This window comes from Podarcis raffonei, chromosome 5 (genome assembly GCF_027172205.1).
Source record: "Podarcis raffonei isolate rPodRaf1 chromosome 5, rPodRaf1.pri, whole genome shotgun sequence".
Taxonomy (NCBI): Eukaryota; Metazoa; Chordata; class Lepidosauria; order Squamata; family Lacertidae; genus Podarcis; species Podarcis raffonei.
In genome coordinates, this window is record NC_070606.1 from 6,505,974 (window position 1) to 6,518,682 (window position 12,709).

The following is a 12,709-nucleotide window of genomic DNA, read 5'->3' on the forward strand; positions in this document are numbered from 1 at the left end:
TCTATAGGCCGGGAGCCAGCGCTGTCCGCAGACACTTCGGGGTCACGTGGCCAGCGTGACAAGCTGCATCTGGCGAGCCAGCGCAGCACACGGAACGCCGTTTACCTTCCCGCTAGTAAGCGGTCCCTATTTATCTACTTGCACCCGGGGGTGCTTTCGAACTGCTAGGTTGGCAGGCGCTGGGACTGAACAACGGGAGCGCACCACGCCGCAGGGATTCGAACCGCCAACCATGCGATCAGCAAGTCCTAGGCGCTGAGGTTTTACCCACAGCGCCACCCGCGTCCCGGTTCATAAATTACCATATAGCATATATTCAACACTAAAAACAGCAACAATTTGTTGTTGATCCAGGACAGCTGGACATATAAAGGGCCCCATTACTTTCAGTAGCTTAGGGCCTCATCAAACCTAAATCTGGCCCTGTGTGAGACAGTGTACAGCCAATGGACTGGGTCCACAATCTGACTAAGGCACATACTCTGCCCCAAAGAGCAAATGCTCCTGCTCCAGGGTTAAGAAAGGAGGGCAAAGTCTTTTGCAATCCCAAGGCAATCCCCAGACAATGATCCATATGTACAACATTGTTCCATACGTGTGGAATACATTTTGCAGGAAGATGGAAGTCAATGGGAAACAAAGGAGCCAATGGTATGAAAATGATTTATAGGTGGTACATGACACCAGTCAAGCTTGCAAAAATTTACAATTTACCCGACAATAAATGTTGGAAATGTAATGAGACTGAAGGTACATTCTTTCACCTTTGGTGGACATGCCCAAGGATTAAGACATTCTGGGAGATGATTTATAATGAAATGAAAAAGGTATTTAAATATACCTTCCTGAAGAAACCAGAGGCCTTTCTCCTGGGCATGGTCGGCCAATTGGTGCCAAAGAAGGACAGAACTTTTTTTATGTACGCAACAACAGCAGCAAGAATACTCATCGCGAAGTATTGGAAGACACAAGATTTACCCACCCGGGAAGAATGGCAGATGAAGTTGATGGACTATATGGAACTGGCGGAAATGACTGGCAGAATCCGAGACCAGGGAGAAGAGTTGGTGGAAGAAGACTGGAAAAAGTTTAAAGACTATCTACAGAAATACTGTAAAATTAATGAATGTTAGAAAAATGTTGGAATGAACTTATATGGCTTTAGTAGAAATGTTATAAGGAATTAAGTACAAATAGATTATTAGTGTATTAAAGGGAAAAATAAGGTTAGAATATGTTAAGATAATTATAGGACAGAAAACAGAGGAAGATGGAAAGGAATTGCTGAAACAATTAACAGAAGTGGAATACAAAAAGGGAGGTGTGAGGAGGTCGTTGAAACAAGTGAATGAAAGATAAGATATTGAAATTGTTTGATGTGTTTTAAACTGTCTTTGTTTTGTTTTGTTAGTTTAATGTGTTAGTGTTATGTAGTGTTTTTGTTTTTGTATTGTTTTGTATTGTTAAATTTTTTTTGTAGTGTTTAAACTGTTGGAAAAGTAATAAATATTATTAAAAAACAAACAAACAACAAAGGAGCCAATGGTGTGCATCTTAATCTTACCTGTCCCTAAGAACATGACATCATACTGGCCATCTTCAGCCATGACACGATCCACCACAATCTGCGTCAGTCTGTAGTCCACATTGATTTGGGAAAACACCGGTGCTCCGGTTACTGGGTAGACGGATTTGTACATCACCGGATGGCGCTTTATGAAGCTAATGACATCGTCAGGAAAATCTCTGGTGGATTTGATGGATGGGTCGTATGTTTTGCTGGGGCACTGCACAATGAAGACACAAGAGAAAAGCTATGAGGTTCTTCTTCTTTGCCTGCCTGTAGACTTTGAAATTTCTGTTTGCCTGGTTGCCCATTGTGTGTAAAAAAATCACCTTTAGGCAAGCAGGGAGGGGAGGAAAAACAGAAAAAGATGGACAGAGTAGAAAAGAAAGGATTAGGAAAAAAAAGACAGAGAGTTGGAACAATGTGAATGATCCACTAAGTTCTGCCAGCATTTCAAGAATGTTACTTTGGTACTGAAGGTAGAAATTTTTAGGACTTGAGTGTTAAAACACAACCCATGTAAAATGCAATCCCATGACTATCTATTTAGACGTAAGTCCCACTGACTTCAGCAGGGATTCCTCAAAGCTGAACGTATATAGGTTGCATTTGGTCAAGACAGATGTTCAACATACTTATGAACTGTATTTCCCCCCCAATAGTTAATAGACACTGCCCCCTTGAGGCTACTCAGGAAAAGTAGTAATGTTCTGAGGAAGTGGAAACCAGTCTGCGAAAGCTTCTGCTGCAATAAATCTGTTAGTCTTTAAGGTGCCAGAAGACAGTTGCCTTTGCAGCAACAAAAGAGCAACATATTAAAACAATATTAAAACATATGCAGACACATTGCAATAAGTCTTGTTTGTTATCCAGGCTCCCGAGTGACATAAAATTGGTTTACAGTAGAAGAAGTCTAGCAGAAATTATGACAATATGTACAGTAAAATATAATGTTAAAGTGGGCGGGGGGGGGGCTGTAGCCAGCATGTGAAAAAAACGATGAATTAATTTACTTATATTTCTTTTGGCCACAGACCATCCTAATAATAATAATGTAGCACTGTTGCAAATTATATTAAAAAGCAGTTGCTTAGAGAAAACAGCAGAGAGAAAACGAGTGCAACACAGCTATAATCAAATTTACAGTCGAAGACATGAAAATTGGAAAAGGCATTGAAGGGAAGGGCAGCGACTATGAGCTACTTTTCCATGACGCTTCCTGGTCTCCGTTACCAAGAAGATTGCTATTTTTTGCAGGCATTACACAGGTTTATCTTATCAATAACCAGCACTGGTTATACCTGAAAAGATGGACTATCTACTCACTTTTAAATAGTGTTATATATGTGCAGGGGGGGGTGTTAAGTTGTGGGTGAACATATCAGATGACACAGTGATTCTTCAAACAGCTCTTGTTTATTCAGAGGCTCAGTCAGCCTGCTTATATAGAGCTCCAGTACAACGTTACTGTAGCAAATTTCTAAAACTATCCAATCACTGAACGTCACTTCATTTGCATAACTATCTACAGTATCCCCCTGCTGGCCCAGGGTGAGAACTTCAGTACATAACAGGGGGCATTCAACGTTTCCGTTTAGATTAAAAATAAAAATAAAATCTAGAGGTTGGCCACTGTGAGAACAGGATGGATGCTGGACTAGATGACTTGTGGGCCTGATCCAGCAGATGCTCTTTTTGCATTCTTATGTGATTTTATACACAGAGACTATCGAGGGGAGGAAGCAATGCATTCTAGGATTGCCAATAAAGCACTTACAGTCCCGCAACACAAGAAGTCCATATTGGGTAGAGGGCTTGACAACAGTCACTTGCGCTCCAGAAAAAATAAATTAAAACTGGATGATGTCACATAGGTTCATGGTCCCATTTCAAAGATGTTCAAGTAAGGCTGAAAGACTGTCTCATGCCCCGTGTGCTAGTGGGATAAAGGGGCAGCAGGGATTTTGTCTGGGGTTTCCTGAGTAAATATATTTTTATTTTTAATATTGTTCACAATCCAAAAATGTAGTAGCAGGGTATTACCTCATACCACAAAGAAAGCGAATAAGCAATAAATAATAAGAAAAGGAAATGGCAGGGTTCCCCTGAATATAAGTACATTTTATGCTATAGAATGCTTGGGCTCACATGATACCACGAAAGGAGGGCTTGATATACGGCATGAAATTAACTGAGTGTTTTGCTATGCAGCTTTGGGGAACAGAGCTCTCCAACATCCCACAATATGCATACCACAACCAGAGCTTCTCCTCCATCCGGCTGATGAGTACTATCTCTTTAAATAATCACTACAGCAAAACGATGGGCCATAATGCTGAAACTATTTCTCTGTGGTCTCAGTGGAGCTGCATGTTTCCAGAATCTGAGCTGTAATCTTTTCATACTAACAAGGTAATCCCCAAATTTCCTGCCAGGTGGAGCTACAACATAATCTGTGAAAGAGGAGATGGTCCTATCTAGCAAACAGACCATTTTATAATGTGTTTAAGATGCTTCTTTTAAGTTTGCAGGCTCGCTCTGTGACACAGACCTTTTAAACAGAGAGAAAGAGGTAATTGTCTCTCAGCACATTCTTTCAATACCAAATATGCTATTTGGCTGGGAGCTCCAACTTAAACTTTGTTAGGGCTTTGGACGAACTTCAGCACTTAAGATCTGGCGCAGCTCAGAGAGCATTATGCACGCTGCATACGAAGCCAGGAACTGGACCGAATCTTCCCAGTTATTTGTGTCCGTTTTTAATACCCAGATGACAGCAAGAGTTGCCTGGAGGCACTTAGGTAATTCGATGGCAGGATGCCACTTCCCTAAGTACAAGCAGGGATTCAGTGCTTGATGGGTCAGAAAACGATCTCTGATAGGATCGGGAAATGGAATAAATTTCATCAGCGGCAGCTAGTATCTGTCAGATAACATTTACAGTCACCTCATCTTTGAAATCCAACAACTATCCATTTCATTGGGGGAGAAATGGGATCATCTTAATAGATGGTCCTGGTTGCGGGCAGGCTCTCAAACTGGTTCCCCCCACCCTGGCATGAGTGGAGCTATCGCCCTCACGCCGGGGTGGCACCGCAATCACCCAGGGCTATTGCCCAATCATGTCAAAGGGTGATTGTGGGGGAAAGTATAAAAGCAGCCGCGTGACGTGTGCCAGGCTCCTGCTTCGCGCTGCCAAACAGCTGCCCACCCTCCCTTTAATTTAGATCCTTTGGCCTTGCTTTGGCCTTTGACTGGTTGCCCGGCTTGAGTCAGGGGCTGCATAGGAATTTTTTCCATTTGGCAAATTGGCACGGGCCACTTGGTTTTTGCCTACCTCTTAGCAATTGTCACAACTTTGTAAGGTTTGGCGGTTAGGCATTGGCTTATGGTGAATGGGGGAGGGGAGGTCAGCCATCGCCTGCCCCTCCAGTTTCAAGGGTATTCTGTTAAGGGAAGCCAGGCCCTGGTTCCTGTCAAAGTCTGCTTGAAGGGTGAGGGCCATGCCAGTCTGCTGGGAACACCAGGGGGATGCAGGCAGGTTCCCCCGAAACAGTTTCCCTTTGGGTGGTTTACCCTTACAGACTTCCTGCAAAGGGGACAGGAGTCAGATGTAGTCTTGCCAATGTCTAAGCCAATAACGCTCTCATTCCTGTAATCAATAAAGTTGTGGCCAAATTTTTGCCCAAAAACTTTAAACAAAGTATCCGTGTCTGTGAATTTATTTATCCTAATGGGGGGTCGGCTTGAGGGTCTTGCCACACAACTAAGATGAACTAGGAGCCTGGGTTGGCTTGGACAATGTTCTCATCAGTTATTTGGGATGGGCACAAGCATGTGACTTCTCCCTCTGCCCACTGGGCACATTTCCCCCACATGTGAGATGTCCAGCTATGGGTGAAAAGTTTGCACAGAGCAGATGGGCATCAATTGAAATTCACAACGGTCCAATTTGCACAACTGAATCTATTTGCGCTTTCGGTCTACATGGGTTGAGCTTTTTAATATATAAGCTTATATACATGTTACACCCATACATTGAGAGGAGAACAGTCCTGCCCAATATGTAGGGTAAGAAGGTGCACTTTCGGTGACCCATAGGGCACAACCTTTCTCCAACAGGAAAAACATCCAAAGTAGTCCATAATGAAAGGTCATTGGAGAGCCAGGATTTGAACCCAAACCAGCCACACTGGGCAGCTTCCAACACATACAAAAACATAATAAAACATTAAAAGCTTCCCTAAACAGGGCTGCCTTCAGATGTCTTCTAAAAATTGTGTAGTTCTTTATCTCTCTGACAAGGGAGGGTGTTCCACAGGGTGGGTGCCACTACCAAGAAGGCCCTCTGCCTGGTTCCCTGTAAATTCACTTATCACAGTGAGGGAATCACCAGAAGGTCCTTGGAACTGGATCTCAGTGTCCAGGCTGAATGATGGGAGTGGAGACACTCCTTCAGATATACAGATATACAGCTATACTTCAAAATAAGCCTCACTTACAGAAATGAAATGGATTTTCAAATTAGTTTTAGAACTGAAGTGTGAGACTCCCAAGCTGAAACCCAACATTCAGTTATGTTATAGGGTAGCCAATATGGCTTAGGTCAGGCTTCCCCAAACTTGGCCCTCCAGCTGTTTTGGGACTACAACTCCCATCATCCCTAGCTAACAGGACCAGTGGTCAGGGATGATGGGAAATGTAGTCCCAAAACAGCTGGAGGGCCAAGTTTGGCCATCACTGGGTTAGGCAATGTCTCCAATGAGCACAATTGACAAAAATACAGACTGATGAGTATAGCGCACACCACTACAGACTGGTTTTGAACTTCCTAGTTGAAAGCATAATTACACATGGGTTCCACCCATAGCCCACCCTGATCATATTTTTGTTTCATGGCGATTTCCATGGAGAGAGACCATTTTATTTTTATTTTCCAGAGTACTAGCTTATTCATTCAGCTGAGGTTACTAGCGAAACAGCATGGCTGTTCCCCTCCCTTTGAACTTCGTAAAGTTTTGGAATTGACCCTGCAATGTAAACACACTCAAGTATGAAAAGTGCGGCTATTATGTCAAAATAGAATCTTCTGTAAACAGACTCATGCTTCTCTCTTCTTGATTCAGAGAAGCGAAAACGGGACAGATTTGAATATTTTTAACACTTAACTAACCCCAAAACAAGGGACACGGTTGGCGCTGTGGGTTAAACCACAGAGCCTAGGACTTGCTGATCAGAAGGTTGGCGGTTTGAATCCCCGCGGCAGGGTGAGCTCCCGTTGCTCGGTCCCTGCTCCTGCCCACCTAGCAGTTTGAAAGCACCTCAAAGTGCAAGTAGATAAATAGGTACCGCTCTGGCAGGAAGGTAAACGGCATTTCCGTGCGCTGCTCTGGTTTGCCAGAAGCGGCTTAGTCATGCTGTACGCCAGCTCCCTTGGCCAATAAAGCGAGATGAGCGCCGCAACCCCAGAGTCGGTCATGACTGGACCTAATGGTCAGGGGTCCCTTTATCTTTTTAACCCCAAAACAAAACTCACTACCTGAAATGTCCCTTCCCACCATTGCACATTGCTGCCCAAAAACTCTTCAGTCTCCTTAAAGTAAATCAAAACAAAAAACCTTTAGAACATTTAATACAGCAATTAATATTACAATGAATATAATTGCAATATTAATTGATATAATTGAGATTTCTGCATTGTAGGGGGTTGAACTAGATGACCCCCAGGGACCCCTTCACACTCTAAATTCTATTATTCTATGAACATAAGTGTGGAATATTTACAATGCAGTCAAACCAACAACTGATGCTTTGCTAGAAAGGCACATGATGAGAACTGAAGCTCACAGAGTTTTTCTGTGGGAGACACTCCCACTGTGCCCTGACAGGTGAAGGGCATATCTATAGATATTCTCTTACCTGCTTGGGCACATCCTCTCTCTCTCTTCTCTTCCTCTTCCTCTCATCACCAAGACAGAAATGTGAAGGACATCTGCATGTCTGAGCTCCAATGCTCAGACACCATTTTAAGCTAGTCTTAAGTATGTCTTTATAACTGAATTACCATTTTAAGTCTGCCTGAACAAAGCTACTGTATCTGTTACTCTTCAACAAGTATTCTGGGTGAGTAAATGCTATTTTTACCCCTTACAGGACTGTTTGTGTGATTATTGTCTTAAGGGGGGGGGGGGGATACCAGGAGAATCCAGTCTACCTGAAACTATCCTGGATTACTTGAATGTAAAGGGATGCTGTCAGAGCTGCCCGAGGTCCCAGCTCACAAAGGACCAACGCCACTTCGTTGTTAAGTATAAAAGTCTTTATTGAAGTTCAGTTTCACTTTCACAGCCGCAGCGTGCAGCCCTACGTCTCAAACTCTAGACCGCTGAAGCTCCGTCTGAATCTCCTCCCCCCTGACACCAGTTTAAGACTCTAGCCTTGCTCCACCTCTTCCTTTGCTCTCTCCTCCTCTGGTTCCGCCTGTCTGTCGGGGTCTCTCCCTTCCTAGACTCTTCTGACGCTGAGTCCCCTGACTCTTCCCCCTCCCTCCGGCGGGCTTTAGGACCTGGTTCCCAATCCGGGTTTCCTGCTGTCCCGCGCGCCTGTACATTTGAACTTGGCGCGCGCGCCCAGCCTGCAACCTTCCTCCTGACCGTTACACTGCTCCTGTCACTGCTCCCCCCTTCGTGGAGGCTAGCTGGAACTGACCTCCCCTCCGTTCCCTCACTTTCCGATGGAGGCGTGGTCAGCCCTGACTCATCTTCTCTCCCCGCTGGAGGAGACGCTGGTCCTGACACATGTGACTCTTCCCCCCCACTACGCTCTGGTGGGGAAGCTGGTCCTGATCCCCTGCTGCTGCTTTGGGAGTCCCCGCTGGCCCCTTGTTTCTGGTGCGTCCCCCCTGGGACCCCCCTTGCCCTGACCATCGGCGCCCCCTTCTGGGAATCTTCTGATTCGCTGGAGAAGCTCATGGAATCTCTCGGGTCACTGTCATATTCCCCTACGCTGCCCTCGGATTCCTCCCCTTCGCTCTCCATTTCCTCTCTCCCCTGTGCTTCTGCTCCTGAGCCCCTGACAGATGCATTCTGCTGAACTCGCAAACATGAGGAAGGAAGGATCATATTTAATAAATATGCCCTCTCCTAGCATCTATCCACATCCCTACAGTAAGAAGGGTCTTCTGGATCAAGCCAATGGCCTGTCTCATCCATCATCCTATTCTCATAATGGCCAACTAGATGACCCATTGGGAAAATGGCAAGCAGGACTTGAACTAGCCAGACCCAAACCACTAGGGATTTCAAGAAACAGGTATTCAGAGACATGTTGTCTGGCAGCACATATTACAAAATGGATGCAAACGCAGCATCTTCAGCAACATTCATCACCTGTAGGGGCAACTGGGTGAAAGTATGGAAGGGAAGCAGTTTACTAGCATAGTGTGTCTTGGGTTGGACAACCTGTACCCCTTTAGACATTGCTGGGCTCCCACTGCCAGCTGCCCCAGGCAGTATTGCCAGGGATTAGGGGCAACCACTTCTTGAACTACACATTTAACTTCTGGAGACTTGTGAGACAGAGATGAAACTTGAAGACCTGCCGCATGCATGCGTGGACCCCCTCAACATTTCTCCAAAGCAGATACCAGAAAATAGAGGCTGCCACTGGTAAATACGGACTGTAGGAGAGGTCTTTGGACCAGGATCAGGAAAATGTAACTGCTGGGAACAATTGTGCTGTTATAGTTGGCAAGGCTGATCCTTTCAACAGCCATCTCTTGACAGTCACACAGTTTATCCAGAGCAAAGGAATGAAATGTGGAGTATCTTTCTTCTCCACCCAAGGAACTGCTGACTTTCCAGTCGCTAAGTACCAGCTGTTGAAACCAATTCTGTCCACCCAGAGTGACTGAATGGCCCTTTCTGATGCCTTTGGGTGGTGCAGAAGTAGGTGGCCAGAACGCAAGTGAACAGGGCTGCCTTTCAGCAGACTCTGAGTTCATGTCCTGCCAAATGTCAGGGGCAAATGCAGGAGTCTCCTCCCAGTCCCTGGTGGGCTTTAGTGTGCATCCAAAATGCCAAATGTTGACCTCAGAAGAGAACAGGGAAGCTTGCCCAGTACTATGAACATCAACTAGGATGAACCGCAGGAAGGAGAAGGGGCAGAGGAACACAAGAAGAGCCCTGCTGATAAACCCAAGCTACATCTAGTCCAGTATTTCGCTTCCAACAGAGGCCAGTCAGATGCCACCTCAAAGTCCTCAAGCAGGATGTGAAAGCAAAGCCCCTCCCTTCCTGTCTGCTTCCCATCAGCAGATATTCAGAGGAATAAGGTCTCTGAAGCTGGTAGTTTCATTTTAGTGCATACCCACAGACAGACATATCTTCCAAAAAGCCATATAACCCCTTTACAAGCCGCATTCTCTTGGGAGAGCAAAATTCTTAACTATGGTTCTAGATTCAGGTAGGTAGCTGTGTTGGTCTGACGCAGTCGAAATATATATTAAAAAAATTTAAAAATTGTCCAGTAGCACCTTAAAGGTAAAGGTGAAGGGGCCCCTGACCATTAGGTCCAGTCGTGACCGACTCTGGGGTTGCAGTGCTCATCTCGCTTTACTGGCCGAGGGAGCTGGCGTACAGCTTCCGGGTCATGTGGCCAGCATGACTAAGCCGCTTCTGGTGAACCAGAACACCGCATGGGAACACCGTTTACCTTCCTGCCGGAGCGGTACCTATTTATCTACTTGCACTTTGACGTTCTTTCGAACTGCTAGGTTGGCAGGAGCAGGGACCGAGCAATGGGAGCTCACCCTGTCGTGGGGATTTGAACTGCCGACCTTCTGATCGGCAAGTCCTAGGCTCTGTGGTTTAACCCACAGCACCACCCGCGTCCCAGTAGCACCTTAAAAGGTAAAGGTAAAGGTACCCCTGCCCGTACGGGCCAGTCTTGCCAGACTCTAGGGTTGTGCGCTCATCTCACTCTATAGGCCGGGAGCCAGCGCTGTCCGCAGACACTTCCGGGTCACATGGCCAGCGTGACAAGCTGCATCTGGCGAGCCAGCGCAGCACACGGAAACGCCATTTACCTTCCTGCTGGTAAGCGGTCCCTATTTATCTATTTGCACCCGGGGGGTGCTTTCGAACTGCTAGGTTGGCAGGTGCTGGGACCAAACGACGGGAGCGCACCCCGCCGCGGGGATTCGAACCGCCGACCATGCAATTGGCAAATCCTAGGCGCTGGGGTTTTACCCACAGTGCCACCCGCATCCTCTAGCAGCACCTTAGAGACCAACTAAGTTTGTTCTGGGTAGAAGCTTTTGTGTTCATGCACACTTCTTCAGATACACTGAAACGTAGGAGCATGGAAAGCACCACGTTGAGCCGCATGACTAGAATCCTTAACTATGGGTTTGTGAAGAAGTCTTTTCTCTCACCTGTCCATCCATTTGGTTGGATCAGGGCTGGCATGATGCTTGAGAGAGGGCAGCAGCAGCTGCGCTGTGGCAACAAACAACATGGCTGTCTGTCACTAGATAGAGCAGAAGCTGCAGAGAGGCATTCTGGGAAGTTGAGATGATGGCAGCTGAAGCCACATCAGCTGATACTTCTCTTGAGAGAGCTGGAATGTAGGTGATCTGGCACTGAAATATGCACAATATTGAAATGCTTTTTTAAAACGTGTGTGTGTGTGTGCGCGCGCGCGTGTGTGTAATGACAAAATGTGGCTTATTCTGCCTCTGAGCAGCTTCTGCCCTTCACAAACCACTGGCTGGTTGGGCTTGACAAATGGCATCAGGAGTTGTTGCCTTGATGGAAGTCTCCGAGGTCACACCTGGTGCTATTATGGTATCCCACACCACAGGCAAATATTTTACCATCTTGGCATTCCAAACTCCACCCACAGTTTCAACACTGCTGAAAAGACATTAGGGATGTGGGTTTGTCGCCACTAATTGCTTCGAATCAACCTCTAATTAGGCATTGGCATAAAACCAGATGTGCTCTGAACACAAGCCATTTCGAACCACCAGAGATCACCAGCTAGACATTTGAAACATGTCCCTTGACGATCTTAAACTAGTTTGAGTTTGGACTTGCTCATAGATTGAACTGGAGGCGCTTCCACCTGAAACCATTTTGTCTTGACAGAGAATGAAACTTTTCTGTGATTCGAACCTAGAAAAGATGTGCAAGCTCTCAAAATGTGACCTTCACAGATGCTCCTTCTCAAATTCTTTTTTGTTTTTCATACAGGCACAGATTTTTCATAAAGGCGCAAATGCTATCAGTTACAAGCTGAAAGTGAATCCTGGCAAAGCAGGAATCAACAGATATGGAAGTTTCAAGGAACAGTATATAGTCCAGATATTACAAGTCAGGTGAAGATTTACACAGGTATCTTGTGGGATGTAAACACAGGAGCAGTCAATGACAACATTCCTAGAGTGTACATGTTAGAACATGGGGAGGGATGTCTGTCTAGCAAGCAGGTAAACTTCCTGGGGACGGACTTCCTCCGCATGTGACCAGAGGTGGGTGTGGCCTCACCTGTGCAGGTAATGACAAAAGCACAGGGCAGGCAGCCACTCTCTCTCTCTGCCATCTTCCTTCGATGAGGAAACATCTAAGGATGCTCTCTTGGCTCCTAGCCAAGAGAGGAGATAAGGACTATCTTGCTACAAGATAGATTCTGAATGTATGTAACCTTTTTAAGCTGTCTGCCTTCTGGGATCATATTGTGAACAGAATGTGAGTAAACTCTTTTATGCTTTTATAAAGACTGTGTCGTGTCTTGTATTTTAAGAGGAAACAAAAGGGGAAATTACCGGAGTAATTATTATAGAGGTTCTAGCGAACCTGTGCAAGCGTTACCGTTGCGAACTTAAAGGGGAATGTCTATAAACTCTGCTGATATTTTGGGAACTTGTTAGCACAAGTTGGATTAGGATATAATCTCACAATATATCCTCTCCTGCACGCCTGAACATTCCCACATATCTAAGGGGACAAGTCTACTCAGTTGTCATAGTCCTCACATGGAGATGGTCCAAAGTCATCATCATGGGATGGCAACTCCATGTGAAGGTCCTAAAGTTTGACCGTTATTTACCATGTGGTTCAATAAAATTTTGAGGCAAGAGTC

The 12,709-nt window shown here is 45.6% G+C and overlaps 1 protein-coding gene across 1 annotated transcript in view; it reads right to left on the reverse strand.

Annotated features, from left to right (window-relative positions):
- SEMA3D (semaphorin 3D) overlaps positions 1–12,709 on the reverse strand; it is a 192,611-nt gene that overhangs the window by 40,409 nt on the left and 139,493 nt on the right. Inside the window, exon 12 of the mRNA XM_053387700.1 lies at positions 1,565–1,787. Within this exon, the coding sequence (XP_053243675.1) occupies positions 1,565–1,787 (223 nt within the window). The remainder of the gene's footprint in view (positions 1–1,564; positions 1,788–12,709) is intronic.